Source organism: Trichoderma ghanense (genome assembly GCF_004382785.1).
Source record: "Trichoderma ghanense strain CCMA-1212 chromosome Unknown scaffold_5, whole genome shotgun sequence".
In the NCBI taxonomy this organism is placed as follows: domain Eukaryota; kingdom Fungi; phylum Ascomycota; class Sordariomycetes; order Hypocreales; family Hypocreaceae; genus Trichoderma; species Trichoderma ghanense.
Window position 1 is genome coordinate 1,530,319 of NW_027395668.1, and position 21,743 is coordinate 1,552,061.

General features: G+C 52.5%; 5 protein-coding genes across 5 annotated transcripts; 3 read left to right on the forward strand and 2 right to left on the reverse strand.

Moving 5' to 3' along the window:
* Positions 1 to 309: 309 nt before the first annotated feature.
* CCMA1212_005494 (uncharacterized protein) lies at positions 310 to 1,164 on the forward strand (the record flags this gene model as incomplete). Its single annotated transcript, XM_073702751.1, has 1 exon — positions 310 to 1,164. The coding sequence occupies one exon, from the start codon at positions 310 to 312 to the stop codon at positions 1,162 to 1,164; it is 855 nt and encodes a 284-aa protein (XP_073559246.1).
* A 1,854-nt stretch (positions 1,165 to 3,018) lies between these two features.
* Positions 3,019 to 10,002, forward strand: CCMA1212_005495 (uncharacterized protein; the record flags this gene model as incomplete). Its single annotated transcript, XM_073702752.1, has 1 exon — positions 3,019 to 10,002. One exon carries the CDS (start codon positions 3,019 to 3,021, stop codon positions 10,000 to 10,002), a length of 6,984 nt encoding a protein of 2,327 aa, XP_073559247.1.
* Positions 4,093 to 10,015, reverse strand: CCMA1212_005496 (uncharacterized protein; the record flags this gene model as incomplete). Its single annotated transcript, XM_073702753.1, is given in 7 exon segments — positions 4,093 to 4,531; positions 4,559 to 5,316; positions 5,395 to 8,841; positions 8,869 to 9,343; positions 9,461 to 9,603; positions 9,630 to 9,997; positions 10,012 to 10,015. The coding sequence occupies 7 exon segments, from the start codon at positions 10,013 to 10,015 to the stop codon at positions 4,093 to 4,095; spliced, it is 5,634 nt and encodes a 1,877-aa protein (XP_073559248.1).
* A 2,376-nt stretch (positions 10,016 to 12,391) lies between these two features.
* CCMA1212_005497 (uncharacterized protein) lies at positions 12,392 to 13,765 on the forward strand (the record flags this gene model as incomplete). The annotated part of the gene is made up of 1 exon (XM_073702754.1): positions 12,392 to 13,765. The coding sequence occupies one exon, from the start codon at positions 12,392 to 12,394 to the stop codon at positions 13,763 to 13,765; it is 1,374 nt and encodes a 457-aa protein (XP_073559249.1).
* A 2,746-nt stretch (positions 13,766 to 16,511) lies between these two features.
* CCMA1212_005498 (uncharacterized protein) lies at positions 16,512 to 21,516 on the reverse strand (the record flags this gene model as incomplete). The annotated part of the gene is made up of 4 exons (XM_073702755.1): positions 16,512 to 18,182; positions 18,229 to 20,721; positions 20,775 to 20,814; positions 20,870 to 21,516. The coding sequence occupies 4 exons, from the start codon at positions 21,514 to 21,516 to the stop codon at positions 16,512 to 16,514; spliced, it is 4,851 nt and encodes a 1,616-aa protein (XP_073559254.1).
* Positions 21,517 to 21,743: the final 227 nt, after the last annotated feature.

Below are 21,743 nucleotides of genomic sequence, written 5' to 3' on the forward strand. Positions count from 1 at the left end.
ACATGGAGATGATAAGCCCGATCATGCATTACACTGCTGAGGCTGCCTTGGGGGGGGGGTTGGACTTATATAACGGCTTGCTTCCCCCTGGGAGTGGTTTTCTACATCCATACCATCATCAACTGTGCACATATACGTCAGCTCTACTATATAGTCGCTCGAACTGCTATACTTTTTGGCGAATATCGACGTTGCTCACCCATACTCACGCCCTTGTCTTACAAACGTTCGTTGGCTTATAAGTGGGAGCCGCGAGGAGAATAACGCAAGCTGCACAATATCCAACTACGCATCTCAGGCTCCCCCAAAATGCACATCATCCTAACAGGCGCCACCGGCCTCGTCGGCAGCTCCGTCCTCGACGCCATGATCAAAGCCAAGGACATCACCAAAATCTCCATCCTCAGCCGCAAACCCGTGCGCATGGCCGAAGACGCAAAGGACCCCCGGATCAACGTCATCCTCCACCAAGACTTTGAAAAGTACGACGCGCAAGTGCTGGAACAGCTCCAGGGCGCCAAAGCCTGCGTCTGGGCCCTGGGCATCAGCCAGACCAAGGTCAGCGCGCAGGACTACGTCAAGATCACAAAGGACTATACTCTGGCGGCAGCGAAATCGTTTTCGACGCTGACGACGACGCCTTCGGAGCCCTTTCGGTTTATCTATGTTTCGGGCGAGGGGGCGACGCAGAAGCCCGGACGGTTTTCGGCGATTTTCGCGAGGGTTAAGGGTGAGACGGAGAGCGAGCTGGGGGAGATGACGGCTGCGAATCCGGGGGGTTTGAGGGCGGATTCGGTGCGGCCGGCGTATGTGGATGCGAGGAGGCATAGGGAGATTCTGCCGTATATTCCGGACCCGGGGATGGCGTATAAGTTGGGCGCTGCGGCGGTGGCGCCTGTGATTGGGTTGATGAGGGGGATGCATTCGCCGACGGAGCACTTGGGGGACTTCTTGGTGAGGATGGCGATGGGGAAAGTTGATGGGCAACTGGAGGGGCCGGGGGCGTTTCGGTTGGGGGGCCCGCGGTACACGCCTACTATGCTCTCGCACTCCCACTCGGCGTCTCCTCACACTCCTGGCCAGCCAATGCTTGTTGATTCCCACCAATCCTTGTCCCAGCCCGCGCGATTGAACGACCCCATCGTGTACCCTACCCATCNATAATGGCTGGTTGCCTACCGTGTGCTGCTTGTAGTGATGGTTCACTTTGATTTTTCAGTTTATGAGGGAAAGGGTTAAGACTCAGCTTGTTTGCTTACTCTATACCATCACCATGGTTGTATAATTGACGTTCCCAACTGCGTCCATTTTACGTAGAGTTCCTCGACAGATGCGACTGCAAGAGCCGTTTGGTTCTCACTCGGGTGCTCGAGCAAGATGCGCGGCAAAGGTAGGAAGGATCTTGAGGCAAACGTCAAAGACGCGCAGCACAAGGCTTGGTCGCGTCTCATCGCGAACATTGCATTCAAGGCGCCAACCGCTCTAGTAGCGGCCGACTCTGAGACATGCAGCAGGTCTCCGCCGGCCATTGTCCTATATAGGTGTGTGAGACAATCCTTTTGTCTCAGATCTGAGCTTATGCTCCGGTGCGGCCCGCCGCAAGGAATCCATGCTGGTGTCTGAGTATGCGGGATAGAGCCTGCGGTGTAGTGGCGGGTTTTGGTATGTTGGTGTCGAGGGGAGACAGTCTCAGATGGTGGTGTTGGTGGTGCTGTGGCGGTGAGCATACGATAGGAGGTATCAAAGAACGTGATTTCGCAAAGAATGGCACCAAATAATGTGATTCTTCGAGAATGGCAACATCTGGGGACTACTTACCTATGCAGGTACCTGAGTTCGGGCATGTCGACATCAGACATGAAGATACCTACATGTAGGGAAGTGGGAGTTGCAATCACGTGGCCACCCGCTATTCAACCTCACCTCTTGTTCTCTCTCCTCCACTCGCCAACATCATCCTCCCGTAATCTCAAAGAACTGCCAAAAATTTGCATCCAATTGAATATGAACTCTGCAGATTCACGATGAACGTCATCTGTCATGAACGTCACCGCCAATGTTGTGCCCCTCCCCTCGAATCCTTATCCAGGGCATCCTCCGCGACTCATCGCATGTCTGACTCGCTGCCCCTGTCGACCATGTTGGTGGTCCAGCACACCCAGCAACGGTGTCTCAGAGAGACTGGAGTCGAGTTATCGCCACGGGGACTTTAATGGCATTCCCAGCACAAGGTCGTGTTGCTTGGCCATTGGTGTGGAGGGCTGGCTTCGCTCTCCTCTCTGGACATGATGGTGCTGAACCATTGGCCTCAACCCAGGTCAAACGGATTTCAGGTTGACTCGTGGGGATATGAGCATGGGATGCTGCAACCTAGCAATATTAAGAACCATTTGCTACCATGTCACAAGCAAAGGAACATTGGAAAATCGGCTGGTCCCAGGCACCTTGTTCCTCGCGGCTCGGATCTGGATTGCTCATTGTGCGGAGAGCATTGCGCCAGAAACTTCAATGCCAACCGCTATCGCGTAGATAGCCGCTTCTCAAGGAGTAGGCGCGACATGGCTTTCCCAAGGGAATGGCCATCACGCGTAAAGCACACAATATCTTGCCCAGCCTTTCTCGCGACAGCAGAGACCGAGCTGCTGGGAGGGTCGATCAGCATTCACTCGCAAATGCTCATAATGGAGCCTTCGGAATGCAACACGACTGTCTAAGTCAGTTGGTGGCGAGGCAATGGCCTTGCAGCCACGAATGTGCCGTGGGATGGATGGCCACTCTTCGTTATTCTGTCGCTTCAAGAGTCGCCAACGACAGCATTCCTCGGAATCTTTCAGTCTCGCTTTGAAATGTGGAGAGCAGTCTCCTCACCCTTCTAGACCTGGAGAAAGATATATCATACCCTCCGATGGCCAACTTCTTACTTGTTTGTGAGACGGTGACAACTTACACTCCTTTCCCTGTCTTTTGCGCTTGGACGCAACTCTCTTCACCGTCATTGCTCTTCGACTGGTTTTCAAAATGACCGGCCGTCGTGCAAACGGTGTCCTGTCCTGGGCGGCCAAGGCGGCCGTCCTGGGATCTCTCCTTTCTGCCCCCGTGAGGGCTAACGAAGATGATATCATCACCGTCGAAGTCCTTGTTACCACCTACCTCTCGTTTGGCGCTTGCGCCAATGCCTGCGCTCCCCAGCAATCCTTCAAGACGGCTGAAGAGAAGCCGCCTTATGTGACGCTCACTCTGCCGACTTGCCAATCGGAGCCCGCCACCTCGACCAGACATCCTCAGTGCCCGGTCTGCGCAGGCACCGTCTTTCATTACGAACCTACACAGGATCCTTACGTTACCATAACTTCGACTGCCACCGGCCTTCAACCCTACGTCTCGACTATCCATCCTGATTGCCATGGCTGTGTGGGCACTGTCATCATCTGCGAACCCCAGACCAAGAGGCCTTGGGAACCGCAGCCTACCACCTATACTTGCGACGGGGCTGGCCCCGACGATCCTCGGTTCACAATTCCAGGCAGGGGCCCGGAATACCCGCCCACAGTCGTTATTGGCACTCATGGATTTACCGACCATCTCCTCACGGTGACGGCTCCTGGATATCACCAGGGAGAAAGAGCCGAAACCCACACGCTTCTCCCGACCGGCCGCGACGGAAGACTTCTGCCTGGCGCGGATCCGATCGTGCTTTGTGGCGACCCTGATCATTTGCCCGCAGTGCTTACTGCTCCTGGTGCGAGGCCTGACGGTCCCCGAGTTACCTGCCCGCCGATTCGACCTGGTGAGCCTCCTATCGTCATCATTGAGCCATCAAGGGGCCATGGGCATGGCGACAGTGGACATGAGGGCTATGGACAGGATGACTATGAACACAAGGACCATGAACACAAGGGCCATGAAAGTGACGAATACGGGCACAACGAATACGGGCACGATGACTATGCACATGACGCCTATAGGCACGACGACCACGGGCACAAGGGTCATGGGCACAAGGGCAATGGGCACAAGGGCAATGGACACAAGGGCCATGGACACAAGGGCCATGGACACGGCCATGGAAGTAACGGAAACGGACATCACGGATTAGGAGCAACAGGCGAAACGGAGACTCGTGGAGAATTCTTGCCTGGAACGAAGATCGATCTCGACGGGGATGGACGACCTGACACCGTCATTGGCACCGACGGTGGCGTCGACCTGAACGGCGACGGCCGGCCTGACATCACAATCAATCCTGATGGAGGGGTTGACACCGACGGTGATGGCATAGTCGACACTTTCGTCAGTGAGAGCGGCGGAGTTGATGTCGACGGTGATGGCCGCCCTGATATCACCGTCATCACTTCCGATACTGACGATATTGAGGGCAACCCCGGCTTCAACTTTGACTTTGTGCGATTGGACCCCGGCACTCCGATTGATACAAACGCTGATGGCGTACCCGACCTTGTCATTGGGCCCAACGGCGGCGTTGATCTGAATGGCGATGGTATACCAGAAATCAACATCAGATTTGATGGCGCTGTCGATCTCGACGGAGATGGCTCACCAGACGCCATGGTTGACCTGGACGGTGGCGTTGACACGGATGGCGATGGCAGGCCCAACTTCAAGATTCTCTACGTCCTTGGTCGTGGAGGCTCCGGGATCTTGGGGATCAACTCTCTCGCTGGCTCGCCGGTTGACGCAGACGGAGATGGTACGCCTGACGCCGTAGTGAGCGTGACTGGCGCCGTTGTACTCAACGACGGTAGGAAGCTGGGCCCCGTCATTGGACTGAACGGCCTTGTGGACGTGAATGGAGATGGCAAGCCAGACACGCGTATCCTTCCCGGGGGCGGCATCGACGTCGATGGCAACGGCGTAGCTGACATCTTTGTTCAGCCTCGCAGGCCCCCTACAGACCAGACGCCACTCATCCACCCTGGCCTTCCCGTGGACATCAATGGCGATGGAATACCCGATGGCACCATTGGCCTCAGTGGCGGCATTGATACCGACGGGGACGGTATACCGGACATCTTCATCGACTCCCTGGGCAACGTGGATGTAAACGGCGACGGCATCCCTGATCTGACGCTTGGCCTTGGCGGCACTATTGACCTCGGCGGTGGGAGGCCGCTTATCACCATTAGCGCCGGCCCTGTCTCTGGTAACGGCCAGCCCCTCGCCCTCCCCGGCGTTGGCATCGACCTGAATGGCGACGGCAAGCCTGACGTTACAATTCGCCCTGGTGGAGGTGTCGATATCGACGGAGATGGAAGGATCGACCTCGTTATCAACCCTGACCGCAGTGTTGATTTGAACCTCGATGGCATCCCGGACACTACAATTGGCCCAGACGGTGGTATTGACACTAATGGCGATGGTATTTCAGACATCTACCTCATCGGCAGCCGGCCGCTTGCCATCCCTGGCGCTGGTGTTGACCTTAATGGTGATGGTACGCCCGACGTTGCCATTGGCCCTGGTGGAGCTATCGACATTAACGGGGATGGGAGACCCGACCTCATTGTCAATCCTGATGGCTCTGTTGATCTGAACCTTGATGGTATTCCAGATACCAGAGTTGGGCCAGGTGGTGCTATTGACATCAATGGCGATGGTATTCCAGACATTAGGATCATCGGCGGCCGGCCCCTTATCATTCCTGGCGCCGGTGTTGACCTCAATGGTGACGGCAAGTCTGATGTTACCATCGGCCCTGGTGGAGGCATCGACACCAACGGGGATGGGAAGCCCGACCTCATCGTCAATCCTGATGGCTCTGTTGATCTGAACCTCGACGGAGTTCCGGATACCAGAGTTGGCCCAGGTGGTGCCATCGACACTAATGGTGATGGGATCCCCGACATTACCATCATCGGGGGTATTGGATCCCTCATCCCTGGGACCACAGGAAACGGAACCACCATCGGGCACCCGGGCGACTTCAGGCCTCTGCCTGGCCTTGGGGTCGATCTTAATGGCGACGGCAAAGCGGATACCACAATTAGCCCCAACGGCGGCATTGACACCAACAGAGACGGAATCGCTGATCTTATGGTCCGCCTTGACGGCGGCGTCGACCTGGACCTTGACGGTACTCCTGATGTGTACATCAGTGCCGATGGCGGTATCGACACCAACGGAGACGGTAGACCAGACATTCGGATCCTGAAGAACCCCGGCGGGCCAATCATCCCTGGTGGCACAGGAAATGGCAGCACCGGCAACTTCATTCCGATTCCTGGCCTTGGTGTCGATATCAACGGCGACGGCAAGGCCGATACAAGCATTGGTCTCGATGGAGGTATCGACATCAATGGAGACGGAGTCCCAGATTTGACGGTTCGCCTTGACGGCAGCGTCGACCTGAACCGTGATGGCACTATTGATGGCCATGTCCTCCCTGGCGGCGGCATCGATCTCGACGGAGATGGTAGACCTGATATCACCATCTTGAAAGACCTTGTCGGCTCTTCTCTCACAGGGAACTCTACTGGCGGAAACCCTGCTGGTCTGATCTTCCCTGGCCTCGGAGTTGATCTCAACGGCGATGGCAAGCCGGATACCACTATTGGCCCTGATGGCGGCATTGACACGAATGGTGACGGCACGCCCGACATTTACATTACAGCTAACGGAACCATCGACCTCAATGGCGATGGAACGCCTGACGCCGCCATTACTTCCAGTGGTGGTATCGACCTGAACGGCGATGGAACGCCGGACCTGACCGTTCTCGGCCTTGCTCATGCTATCGTCAATGCTATCGGCAGCTTGCTCGGCAGCCAGGCCGGAGGTAGCGGCACCAATGGCACCAATACTGGCACCAGCCCCTTGATCACAGTCGGTGGACGCCTTGTCAACGGCGCTGGCGTGGACCTCAACGGCGATGGAAAGGCCGATGTCACTGTCGGTGCTGATGGAGGCATTGACATCAACGGAGACGGACAGCCCGACATCACCATCTTGCCTGGCGGCGGAGTCGACCTCAATGGAGACGGAATCCCTGATACCACCGTGCGCTCCAACGGCGGCATTGACATTAATGGAGACGGCACAGCTGATCTCAGCATCTTGTTCAACGACCTGACTGGCACGCCTGGCGGCTTGTTGGGTTCGCTGGGCAGTGGACTGAATGGCCTGCTCCAAGGCTTGACTGTTGGTACTCCTGTAGACCTCGACCTTGACGGAAAGCCAGACACTACGATTGGCCTCGGAGGTGGCATCGACCTCAATTTCGACGACATCCCCGATATCCTCGTTCGTCCTGATGGAAAGGTAGACGTCAATGGCGACGGCATTGCTGATACCACGATTGCCCCGAACGGAGGCATTGACATCAACGGCGATGGAAGCCCCGACATTTTCGTCTTGCCGGGCCTCCTCGAGGGGCTGCTCACTTCTGGTAACGGCTCTACCAATTCTAGCAGCGGTGCTGGCATTGGTCTTGGTCTCGGCCTTCAAGTTGGCATTGGATCTCGTGTTGACCTCAACGGAGACGGAGCAGCAGACACTGTCGTCGGTGCTAACGGTGGCATCGATCTCGATCTGGATGGTATTCCGGACGTCTTCCTCCTCCCTGGTGGAGGCGTCGACTTGAACAACGATGGATTGCCCGATACTGTCATTGGTGTCACGGGAGGCGTTGACCTGAATGGCGACGGTATTCCTGACATCACGATCTTGCCTAGCGTTATCGGAGCAGGCTTGCTCGGTTCTGGAGGGCTGGGCGGCCTTTTCGGAGGCGGCAACGCAACGGCCATCCCCAACTACTTGAATAGTATTGTTACAAGCGATGGGAGCCTTGATCCCGACCTCCTGGGAGGAATCCTTGTGGGCAGCCTCATCGGCAACACATCCATCGCGGGCAACGAAACCATCGTAGCCGGTCTGTTGGACAACCTCCTCGGAAACAGCAAAGTGATCAGCCCTCATGTCCTGGCCGGGCTCATGCTCGGAGGACTTGCTGGAAGCGGCGCAAGTGTTGATCCCAACCTCCTGGGCGGCGTTCTCGTTGGTGCCTCGTTGAGCGGCCTGAACGCGACGAGCGACAAGGCTGTTGATCCTACCTTTCTGAACGGTCTCATTGATGGGCTTTTGGATATTGCTCCTGCGACTCTGAACGGGCTTGTCATTGGAAGCTTGCTTGGAAGTAATGGGACTACTCCTGATCTTACTGGCCTTCTTGGGAACGGAACGACGGGCACGAACACGACTGACCCTGGTGGCCTCCTTGGCGGAGGGGATGGAACGACGAACGGCACTGATACTGGCGGCTTGCTTGGCAACGGAACCACTGTTGGCGATCTTTTGGGTGGCCTTATCAATGGCACAATAGGGCTTACAGACCCGGTTAACGGAAGCAATGGGACTACTGTTGGTGATCTCCTGGGTGACCTCCTTGGAAGCGGAACCAATGGCACTGATACTGGTGGCCTGCTCGGTAATGGAACGACTATCGGCGACCTCCTGGGTGGTCTTCTCAATGGTACGACGGGAGGTACAGGAGACAATGGAGGTAATGGAACTACAATCGGAGATCTTCTCGGTGGCCTCCTCAATGGCACAACAGGTGGTACAGGGGATAACGGTAACGGTACTACTATTGGTGATCTTCTTGGCGGCCTTCTGAATGGCACGACAGGAGGCACAGGAGACAACGGAGGCAACGGAACTACTGTCGGCGACCTTCTCGGCGGTCTTCTCAATGGCACCACAGGAGGTCTTCTCGGCAACTTGACAGGAACAGGCAACGGCACAGGACTGCTCGACGGCCTTGTGAATGCCAATGGAACCGTAGACACCGGCGCCTTGGGTGCTCTCGTCGGCAATCTGACGGACGCTCTGTTAGGATCAGGAACCGGAAACGACACAGGGGATCTGTTGGACGGCCTTGTGAACGCCAATGGAACGGTCGACCCTGGCGCCCTTGGCAGCCTCCTCGGCACTCTGCTGAACAACACTGCGGGCGCTGTAGGAGACCTCTTGGGCAACTTGACAGACCCCGCCGGAGGGCAAACTGGCAATAATACAGGAGGGCTGCTCGACCCCCTCTTGGGTGCTAATGGGACACTTGGCGATGGTAGTGGGAACCCGCTTGGCGGTCTCCTCAACGGCAACGGTACTGCAGGCAACGGCACTGGAGATCTTCTGGGAGGTCTTCTTGGTAACGGAACTGCAGGCAACGGCACTGGAGATCTTCTGGGAGGTCTTCTTGGTAACGGAACTGCAGGCAACGGCACCGGAACCCTGGGCAACCTGGGGGATCTCCTCACAAATATCACCACTGGGCTGGGCAATATCCTGAACAACACCACCGGTGGCCTGGGTGACCTGCTCGGCAATACTACCAATGGCCTAGGCGGCCTTCTCAACGGCACCACAGGCACTGGGAATCTTGGAGGCCTTCTCGGCAATGCTACCACCGGCTTAGGTGGGGTCCTTGGCAATACAACCACTGGACTAGGCGATCTTCTCAGCAACACCACCAGTGGTCTGGGCAGTCTTCTCGGTAACGGAACTGCAGGCAACGGCACTGGTAGTCTCCTGGGCGGTTTGCTTGGAGGGGCCCCAGGAAACACCACTGGTAGTCTTCTGGGTGGATTGCTAGGGGGTGGTGGTGCCACAAATACTACGGGCGGCCTTGGCTTGAATGTGACGGCCTCGCTTGGACTTGGAAACAACAATACCACAGGAACCACTGGAACCACTGGCGGCACTACCGATCTGCTCGGAGGACTCCTCGGAACAGCGGGCTCTGGAACAACTGGCTCGACTGGTCTGACCAATACTACGACTACCACCACAAACTCGACTGGTACGAGTCTTCTGGGTAGCCTTTTGGGAGGAGCGAATACCACCACCCCAACTGGCGCGACCAACACGACAACCAACTCTACCTCGCTCCTCGGTGGCCTTTTGGGAGGAACAACGAACACGACGAACACGACGGGGGGGCTCTTGGGTGGACTCTTGGGCAAGAGGATTACGTTGGATCTACCTTGAGTCTGAAACTCATTGATACAGTTGGGACATTGGAAAGGAGGGAGGAATAGAAATGCTTTATGACGGACAGGAAAATGAAACACTTGTTACGATATTTTAAAGGGAACAAGACGGAAATGGAAAAGGTATCAGGATTTGGCATTGGTATGATGGTATAGCTATGGAAGAAGGAATAGGATCTTTCTCCTGATTCATGTTTGCTTTACAAATTCCTTTTTGCTGCGGTCTTTTATATAGTACTGTTGTATGGATAGGCTTGATGCAATGTCAGAGTTCTTTGCTGTTATTCATGACGTCCCCAGCTCCTGCTTGCGAATATGCGTAATGTGTAGCATATTGAATCTGTCGGTTGCACAAGGATCTTGAATATCATCCCCGAATACCTACCAACTATAACTCACATTGTACCAGGATTTCTCCTTGAAAAACATATTGTGCCATTCATTGTAAATTCCACAAAATAAATGGAAAAAATTTTATTGTTCCGCTTTGTCTATTACCATATCCCTTAGGAATCGGGAATAATAGGGATTCTTCCTGTACTACGTAAGGAAAGCTAGCAAGCCTTTTTTTTAAGACAATAGGGTTTGCTCTGGATGGCCGTCAGACGACATCTATATAGGAGACAACCGCTCGGATAAGACACATCATAATCAAGTTCCCTTAATTAACCTGTTGTGTTGCCATAGATAAGGCCAATGAAAGAAACCTTGTTCACAAAGTCTCCGATAGTTGCCCTCCTAATCAGACTCGATTCCACATCCATGGAGGCTGGTGCTTTGGGCTAGGATCGGAAAGGGGGTATACGTACAGCGGACCGAGATGTGAAGTCAATGCGGACGAGGAGAAAAGCGAGCAAGCAAATGAATGGATGAACGGTATAATCGCTCCGCTTCTCAACCTCTTCTTCAGCCGCCTCGTCAAGGATCGCAAATAAGACGGAGTGCGAACTCTCAATCACATGAACAATCTTCAACTCTGCCTAGGGAGCAAGTGGGGGAGATTCAAGGCAGATTATCACCATCCTAGAATGAAATTCCTCCATGTTTCCGAGGCTGAAGCTCTGCAGAATCCTTTCATTTGCATGCAGTTACATCGAAAGGGTTGAACCAACAGCTTTGAGCCAACAGTCCAATGATATTCCTTGAGAGGCTACCATGGTGTGTTGCATTTGCGGAGTCGCCTGGCTAGAAGCGGTATAGAGCTGGGCAAAACGGCAGGGGAAGAGACGAGGAAGATATGAGATAGACTATGTACTGGTCATATTTTGTCCACGTTCTTTGAGGGAGGACTGTTCCGGGGTAATGTCGTACTTTGTTACGGTATGACGAGATACTCAAGGCTTCGTTCGCTAAGCGTCGATCCTGTGGAATACGTAGGCCATCACAGCCATTAACAGTCTCGCACATATAGTCTGGAATTGATGTGCGTCCATGCCTTTATTTCGAACTTCCCAATATAAGAATGGTCTTCCATACAATTGATACAACGATATCTTCGAGAGGTACTCTGGACTCTGTAGTGTTCACTGCCGTGTGGGAGCATTTGTTTTTTTCATCCTGATATGACGCAATTGTATGCCGGCGACACCGAATAATATACGACTAACTGTATCTTCTTCCTTGTAACTGTATGATTGATGGTCCTCCACAGCCTCGAGCCCTGCATTCCGCCCCCAATAAAGTATCGCAATCTTCAGCAGATGACCACGTTGAAGATGTTGTTGGTTCTGGGGTCAACAGCACCCCGGATTGGACATAGTCCAACGCTAGATCCCTGGTCGAAGCTCAATGCTTTCGACAACTAGCCAATGGAGATCCGGCGAATTTAGTAGGGTAGCATTGCCATGTGGCCAGAGGTTCGGCACGGGCCCCCCCTTTTCAATGATTCAAGTCGGTGGGTGTGGCTTGGACATCGGTTTTAAACGTAGGCTGGAGCTTTGAATTTCGTTACACCCGACATATGGCGCAACTGGCCATGCCGCAGGGGATCGTCCTTTTGAATATGCGGCGAAGCCGAACGACGATGACATGGGTGAGTGAGTGATGATCGAGAAGTCTTCCTGTTTGCGGGACCAAGAGGCCGACTTTTGAGCTTCCTCTTTGGAGTAGCTGCGTAACATCGCCCCATACTGAGGCCAGGCGTTTCATATTCGTCCTTATATGGACGACCGACTTCTGTAGAACTCTGGAGATAGCGTGGCAGAGTGCAATATCCATGCAGCTTCTTGCCGGCTGAATGACATCTCTTGAGACCCAAGGACGTCCTACTTTTAGGTATATATATGTGTGCAAGTATATCCTGATATGCTTCCCATAAACCTTCCTCATCAACACCATACATCTTCAATACTTGCTTTGCTCTCAAACTCCACCTATCTCTTTACAAAATGGCTACCGCAATCATGACCCAGAATCCAGTCTTTGAAGCCCTCGCTACCATACAAGCAGACATCGACAAATTTCCCAACCCAGGCGATGATCATGACTTTATCCGATGTCGTGGTCTGGTCGGTAAGACCAGAGATCGGTGTCTGAACAGCAGCTGCAAGAAGAGTGAAAGGGAAAAGGTCGAGAGCCTGTTCTCCAACTTCCAGAACATGGCCGAATGCCCTGAAACGGAAAGCTTCTACCAAGATGTCGAGTTCTTCGTCACCTACACGCACTGCTCTAAGCATCGCAAAGCTGTTGAGACAGCATTCAAGAAGTGGAAGAATCTGCGATTAGCAACTGCTTCCACTCCACGATGGGCATTGCCCGGAGCATTCCCGCTAGACTCTCCAGTAGAATCTCCAGCTTCATCCGTCGACGCCATCTTCTCACCGGCCATGTCTCAAAGCAGCGAGGAAATGTTCCACTGTGCTTCCCCAGATGCTCTTCTCTGCGATGAGCCAGACTCGTACTGTGCACCAGAAGACGACGAGGACCCTCTGATGACGGGTATCATCTCCCAAATGGCGGCTACCAAAATCGATACATCCCACCAGGTGGACGAGACGGAAGACCAGGAAATCCGCTATCGGAAGAAAGGGACCAAGATCCCCGGTCTTGGTATCGGCAATCTTCCACGCGCCCTGTCGTTGACTGATTACACCATGGTGTTGAGAGCATTCCACGATCGTCCCAGCTCTGCCGCCATGGACGAAGCTTCTATTTACGTCCTCGAGCTTCTCGCCGCCCCCGGTTTCTTCAAGGTTGGAGTCACGGGTGGAGACACGGCCAAGAGGCGAGGCCAACAGGCGTGTTTCCGGAAGAACTCACGAACGGTTTATCAGTCCAAGACCAATTTCCAAGGAGCGAGGAAAGCGGAGAAGCTTATACACGCGGAGCTTTATAATCACAAGTTCCTGATCGAGGAATGCGAAGCATGTGGTGGTCGCCATCATGAAGTGTTCAAAGCTCCCGAGGCCAAGATCCGCGAAGTTGTTGAGAAAATCGAATCCATTGTCCAGCTGCCTGTGTACTTCCAACAAGGGGAAAACTGGAAGCTGTCTGAAGAAGCAAAGGATCTGCTTCACACCATCTATGCACCCAGCCCAGGAGACTGGCGGGCAATTCTGCGAGAGAAGATGGGACCCGGCAGAGCTCAGGCTGTGATGTCAGAAGCCACGCGACAGGACAAATTGCCGCCTGACGCCAACAAGAGCAAGAGCAGAGACCACGCAACAGAAGCCGACTTCGGAGAGCAAACCGGAGAAGGGATTCTGGAGAGAGGATGGAGAGCACTTATTGGCGGATTCAGTAGAGAAAGTAGCGTGGAGTGAGTATATCGACATGGTATTCAATTGAGGAAATAGGATTGTTGTAACTGTTATAGCGCCCTATAGCGATCTACAATATTCATACTTGATATATCTAAGCATAATTTCGGGGATTCAAAGACGCAAACATCCATTACGCCGTTCCAAGCAAGGCGCCTGCCAGTAGGGCCGTTGATGCTGGGGGAGGGGAACGCGACCCGTTGTTCGAGAAACTGGCCCCATACGAGAGAATAAGACACATACCAATGGCAAGAAAGGAATTGTGTATGATGGGAAGGTCATCTAAATCTCCATTAGGCGACCAAATTCAGTACAATTGGCACCTAGATCTACGCCTCTGAACGGAACTCCGCCTCTTGGAGGCTGTGATTCCAATAGACCGACACTATTGGTTCGACTACAAGCAACCATAGAAATTAGTATCCATGGTTGCGTCAATAGGTTTGAGTTTCTCATTTTCCTAGTAACAGACGCGATGCCTTGGTATTTTTCAGATGATCCCTGAACTCTACATGGCGTTTATGGTTAACACAAAGGGGAGACTTTCATATCATTAAATATGTCTGAACTGGCTTCGTAATGATATACAAATATAGTTGTCTACACCCATTGGGTCGTCAGCATGCTCTTTATCCGCATGGTGTAGCAAGGATACTCAATAAAATGTTATACCACCGTCTCACAAAGATATGTTCACCATTTCCATAACGTTGCCAAGACTTGATGCGAAACAACATTTCCTTGCAAAACTAATAGAAGGTTAACCAGCTGTGTGTTGCGGGAGCTATAGATTGTGATGAGCCTCCACCAACCTACATATAATCCCTTTATGAGATGGGAGCTTATCCATCTGCCAGACTCACAAGTAATGCCCATATATATATCACCAAAGTAGATAGAGGTATCATTCAATGCCTGGAGGCTGCAATTTCTCTTCCTACAGTTGTTGATCCCATAAACAATACTCCAATATAGCTTCTAGCACGCGAAGGATTGGGCAAAGCCGTATTTGGAACCATCCAGCTAACATTTAGTTTATTATGAATTCGGCCTCTAGATCTTCCATCATGCTCTTCGACTGATCATCCTGTGGCGCATCCAAAAATTGTGCCAACTAATGTGTAATGACGGGTTTCCGTAAAGGACCGCTCCGTCAACCCTCCGATGGGTGAAGGCGATCCAATTGGGTAGTGAACTGATGAAAAAGCATGGTTAGTTCAAGCCCATAGTCTACGGAGTATTCAACCAAGAGAGTGCCATTTTAACTCACATATTCAGTAGATTATGGAGCGCACGGAAGGCCTTCGCGTTCACACTCTATGCATGGCACACCACCTTCACAAGGCAGATTTAAGAAGCGACAATGCGAACAACCCATGATTGCTGAAAAGGGACGGAAAGGGAAAGAAGAATAGTTCGATACTCAAAATGATACTCAAAGTTGTAACCGAGTGCTGAGAGGAGGCAAGAATGAGTGAGATTGAATGACCGATGATGATGGCCAAGGTAGGTTTATATATCTCTATATAAAACTATTATTTATGCCACAAGTTAGGGGGTATACCGCGCTCTGCGCCATTTTCCGCAGTTTCACAGCATTTTGGGTCATTATCAGTTTAGTTGATCTACTTCGTATTCCTTCGTCTGCTGCGGAACGAAGAACTTCTCGAGGACATCACCAACGTACATACTTCGATGAGCAGGGGTGTTCTTAGACTTCAGCTACCTTCCTAGCAGGAAAAGCGACTAGCTCGTCAGCCCAGGGATATTCAGCCGGTGATACAGTACGCAAATATGGGTCGACCTACCGGAGTGATGTCTCTAGACGCCGTGAGAGACTCCCGTTCAAGTGACAGCTCATTTCCAAAGAGCCGCGGAGCATGAGACCCATTGCTGAGACTCATTTGACTGGACATGAAAGCGCCCAGCTTGAGCGCCAAGGGGGATTTACAAAGTCCACTCTCGAATTGTGGAGATTCAGAGGCCGACTCGACGCTTAGAAACAATTTCCCCTGGATATCGGCGGCTAGTAGTTCGATTTGCGGAGTCACATTTACCCCAAACCCCTTGGACTCTATTCTATATCTGGGGTAGTACGTAGGCGGCAAGGAGTGTATGGCGGCTTGAAAACTTCCTTGTCCTCGTGTAACTGATAACAGGTGGCGTTTCCTTCGTTGTGAATGTATTCGAAGGGTGCCAGTTGACTGTGGTCGAAGAGAGTTGCAAATCGGAAGGAACTCTGAAACAAGCGCTGAAGAAACTGACAAGGCGTCGTTTTGAATGGCTTTTGAAAGCGGAAGAGTGAGTCCAAAGGTAGTGTCAGCGTCTGAACCTTCATATGTGTCTTGGAGAAACCCTCGCTGCCAAGCATTACCCCGGCGAGCGACGGATGCACCACTGACACTAGTCTCGGGGTCTGCCGCACTGATAAACAAGGCCAAAACTAAGAGCTTTGGCCGTCGTTCAATGAGAAGCACCTAAGGCACATGATGCTCTATGTGCTGCGGCAACACTTGGGTCTAGAAAGTATCGCTCTAGACGGGATACACTGCATAATGGAGTCGTAGGTATGAATGTCGTTGAAAATGTGCCCACCACTAGAAATTCACCTGGGACACCAGTTGCCCCGTGCCAGGGCTATTATTGGCGCACAAGCCCGACCTTCAGCGAGATATTCTCCGGCTGTAACCCCCCCGGATACGAGGAGCCGCAACCAACACGCGCCCTTTCTTGAAACCAGATCATTTAATTACAGCCTCCGCCGTATAGGCGCCAAGCTGTCGTCCGTGTTCCGTCTCTCCATCCAGACTTTCCCATCAGAATCATTCATCTTCAAATTCTCAATATCGTTAGGCGAGTCGCTTGATTTTCGCCTCATAAGAGTTGTCAAGCGCCGTCGATGGACCATGTGTTGCTTTGTCGCTGTAGCTGGCTTCCACTCACCCCATCCCGGCTCGAGCGATGCCTGGTAGCCATCATATCTGTTCTCGTTTACAGATCGGTTTCGACGTCTTCTGTCCTGTAGTGTGTGACTTATCCAGTCAAGGATCTCTTCCCCTTTGTAGCCATATACAAAAGCAACCGACAGGACCGCTACCGTAACCGGCACTCCCGTCATCCAAAAGATCCGTTGACTATACTCGGTATCTCTCACGTCCACCGTGTTCATTCCCAAGAAGCTTGAAACGAACGACAAGGGTAGGAAAAACAGGGTAACAACCGTAAAGACCCGGATGGCCTTGCCGTGGTCTTCTTCCATGATTTCAATCGTTTGCTTGACTTGATCCTTGAGAATGCGTAGCCTTGTCGCTAAATGCTCAATCTCTCGTCTTCTGTCAATGATTTCACGCAATAGATTATTTCCATATTGGAGTTCTGCTCGGAATTCTCTCAGTCGAGTCTCGGTCGTGTACCGAGAGGTAAGAGGATCAATAAGAGTTAGTACATTGTAAACACAGCTCTCCTGGCTGCCTAACAGTTTATCCAACGCTTGGAGCTCTTCCTCAAGGCCATGAATATCCAAGAAGACGCGTTTTCTTGGTCGATTGTTCGCCTGAAAGTGAAGCCGGGACGTGTAATCCCTATACAGCTGCAGAAGCGTGTCATTTGCATACAAGCGGCCTATGTGAGGCGACTGCAACAGAGGCCTCTGACTCGCCGACATAAACGCCAAGGCAAGGAATTGAACTCGAACAGTCTCCGCCTGAGGCATCTCGAAATCTGGCCCAATTCCGGACATGAAGATGTCTTTTTTGGCGCTTTCAGAAAGGTCGATGATGCGTTCGTTTGCGTCAGTCTCCAGTGAGAGAAGCTCCTCAATCTTTTGATCAATGCGCTGGATCAGCTGAATGTTGTCCTGGGGCCCTTCTGCAGCAAGACTTCGGCGCCGGTTGATGAGAGATAGCTGCTTTGAGCGAAGAACAAAGATTTCGACAATTTGCTGAAAAATGTGGATGATGTTGACCGAAAGAGGAGGCGTGTCCCCCGACGATGAATCCCGCGCGGTCATATCGAGCAGTTCTCTCACACAAACGCTGATGTCGGAAAGCTCGTCAATGAAGTCAGTGACAATGCCGAGGAGTCCATCTTCTGAGCTTCTCATAGGGTATCCGTCGTGCCAAATCCGTTGCAACCGCACATAGCAGGGATCATCGTACGGCCTATCCGAGTCACTATGCGGGCATTCGATATGCCTTTCGTGTATATGCTCCAGAGCACTCTCAGCCGAAGGATACGGCTTTTCGGCATTACAATCTTCACACTGTAAATAATGCACCTTGTCCAGTAATGGCTTCCGCGTCTGGACGTTGTGCTCCTTGGGTTGGCTCGAGAAATTGCGTATGATGTATTTGCGCTGAGCATCGTGGCCTCTTTCGTTCTCTTCCCAGAGCAGTTGCTGCCGTCGAGCGCGAGCATTAGACTGGCCCGACCATCAACATGATAACGGAGCTGAGGAAATTGCTTACCAGGCACATCGAATCCACGCAGCCCCAGAATCGCTTCATCAGAGTATGGATTACCGCGCCGCCAATGTTTGGTATAAATGGCCAAACGATCTGCTGGCTCATTCCAACCAGTTGCTTCACGATCGTCTGGTCGTGGCTTGTGAGGCCGAGAGCTTGCGTGCGACTGGAACTTGTATCCTCATGTAACCCTCGTTCTGGGGAGGATATCGTTGAATTACCGGTTTCATTAGTGCTAGGAGTAGAGTGGTCTGTAATCCCTTCGATATTTGGTGTTGGAGGGTTGTTCACCCCAACACTAACTGAGACGGCTTTGTAAAGGCATTCATGTCTTGATACAACATCGTCCATTGTAAATTCTGCAACCCTCAAATAGTAATTTCCAACTGCGTCCTCAGATATTTGTTCGTCAATATGGTCAAGAAGTTTGATCAACTCCTGGTCTGTCATTTCCGGAGATGAAGCCGTGTCCGACATGCCGCTTCGCCTCCAGCAGAGGAACGGCATAGCAACCACTTTCGCCCTGGCGTCTTCGACTTTTGTAGCATTCGAACTACCGTACGGTGACATGTCGAGACTGTCCCGTCCACTAGGGTGCTGACTATGTGAGTCGAACCGTACACCACGCCATGCAGAAGACTCTCGGGACGAGTGTGCGTCATCCCTCCGAGGAAGTCTTCTTCTCTGCGTAGGACTTCTTCCCCGTGGCGGGAATGGGTTGTCAGTTGAGCTTGAAGATGAGCGTGATTGCGAACGAAACCGCCTGTCTGAGGAACTCCGGCGCATGTTGATATAATAATTTCGGTGCGGCGTGTTTGCTCGAGCGCGGCGAAATTGCGCCCTTGGTCGATCGGCAAACTCATCATCTTTCAGCACTTCATCATTGGCAACGCCTGCATTGATAAACTCGTATAGCCAGGAGTCACGATCCGGACTTTTGTTCGCGCGACTATTGACGTCGTTTGGTTCTGCCTTGGATTCATCCTCTATCGTGACTTTTCGATACCCCGAAATCGGTTTTGTTGGCTGGCTGACAGATTGCTTATCAGAGTCGACTGTATCATCAATAATTTGAGCATCAAGTCTCTGAGTGTTATTGACCTTGATCGGCGAAGGATGGATGGCTTCTGGAGCTGCTTCTTCGGAAGTCCCTTGTTCGGTATCGTCGGGCAAATGCGAATCTCCCTCTTCGGTCTGCACGGTGCTTGCTCTTCTATCGATCGTCTTTGCCTCTTCTGCATCGACTTCGGGAAGTTCTCGGTTGTGCTTCGAATAATGGTCATCCAAGGGAAGAGGTCGCTTGTGATCGTCATCGTCATCCCTGGTATCTGTTCGCGACAGCTGCTGCAGCACTAGCGCACCTGAATCGTGTCGTGAAGCATCGCCCTCATGGGACTTTCTCCGTCCTTCTACCTCATCATCAAGATGAGAACCATGGCTGGGAGGACTTGGGTGTGGATGTTGCTCGCTCTCCGTCGTGTCGTATCGTTCCCCCCTCTCAGTCAACTCTTTGGACGTGGGAGGATCAGTCAAAGATGCTCGGCACCGCGGTGAGGCAGGTCCAATTGGTTTCGATGATTTCTTCAGTGGGGCGGATCTCTCGCTGGCTGAGGAGTTCTCATCATTGCTTCCCGTGTGAAAGCGTGGCGAATCGCGGCTTTCGTCACGACGTGCCTGATCCAGCATTAATAGTTTTCTGATGCCGGAGCGACTGCTCTTTCGACTAGAAACACTCGAAGCGCGCGACGTTGGGAGTCTCCGTTTGACGAGATGAAGTTTGAGCAGCCCTGATCTCGTTGATCTCGCGATATCAACCCATCTATCGGCCGTCACGATCTCGCTCGCCTCATCCGCGAGCTCGTAGTCCATGATTTTGGTGAGATTGCCGAAAATAGTAAACATGACATGCCGGAAGAGATCCACCCATGTCGTCTTGACTGATATGCTCATGCTGTACCGAGAGCCATATATGTCAGCAATCTCGATTCTCAACGGCTGCCTGAAGAAGTCGGTGCGCTTCTCAATCGTCTCACCGAGCAGCTTATCAGCAGGCCGGCCTGACATGGTGATCAAGATGTCAGAGCCTATCATCAGACACCACAGCTGGTTGACGTATAATGTATCGCTTGGTTGACTGCAGACTGACATCTTGTGGAGGACGTCCTGCTTGCCACGGCTCGTAAGCACATCAAATCCGTACAGATTCTGGAGCAAACTTCGAGGATGGTATTCGTCTCTTTCGCTGGATCCAGGATGATCCCTCGACGAGTTCAGTTCCACAACCGGGAAAGCAATGAAGACTACGGGATCCGTAACCACGAGGCCGTGCGGGTCGTGCAGCTGGTGGCGATGGCCAACGCACCGCATCGTTGAGCCGGGTTCGACGTACGCGCCGTGCTCCGAATGCCTGAGAAACGTTTCCCTGACGGCTTCCAGCAGTAGGATCGCAACTCTTTGTATATCCCTGTTGATCAACGGGCAGTCCATGACAAGTTTCTATCGGCACGTTAGAACGCGTCATGGTACTTATACGAGGCTGCGCTTCGTACTTCAAGAACTTTGATGCTCATAGAGGGACGTTCGATATGGCTGAAGAGTGTCGGTGAGACTATATTGCTTCTGGGAATGTTGTGAGGCTACTTACAGCCATCTGGCTTGCACTGGTGAAACGTCCTCCTCGTGCTTCGCAGGACCTTGAGGACAGAAGAGTGTGACCTTTGGCAGTCCTCTCTCGCCCATGGAACACGATATGGAATAGATAGATTGAAGGGTTGTTGTTCCGATCCTCCTATCGCAGCTCTTTTCTGCTTTCCAGACTGAATTCGCCTCTGCGAGGTTTGTGTACGGCCGTGTTTGGTCATTGTCACTTGGTAGAGTCACCGTCCAAGCCAGTCCGGCCTCCTCAAGTTCTCCGGCTCTTTTGCCATCGGTTTCAATTCCTTCGAGAACGTTGGATCCGCCACTAAGGTGGCTGTTCAAATTTGATTGCTCCTTCAGTGGTGGTGGTTTCCATGTTGATGCATCTGATGCGCGGGAATTCCGTCTGCTTCGGCGGATTTCCCGCGAGTTTTGAGGCGCTGGTATCGGGCCTCCCCCATATTGGACATCGAGTTCATCTTCGCTTCTGGCGTTCCTGGCAGAAGGCCGACGAGCGTTCTGTTCTCGGCTTGGTGGTCTGGTGTTTGGTGTTCCAAGAGACTCATCGGAAACGTTTCTCGAAGAGAAATGCGACGTACGGGGCGGCGACCAGTCGTCACTTTCTGAACGAAGAAAGGAAGGGTGAGAATCCATGTACTACAGAAGCTAGCCAAGGCTTTTTTGATAGGACTGTCGTGTGGACCAATGTGGTAGAAGCTCGATTTGAGGTGAACAGTTGGAGCCAAGTGTCGGGATGGTTGGATTTCAGTGAACAAGGATCATGAGTGAGATGTCCTTCCACCGTGGCCACTCATTGGCCAGCCTTTTGCTCGCTGAACGAGGCAGAATTTGAAGGATGAATCTAGCTAGCATTGGCTCCA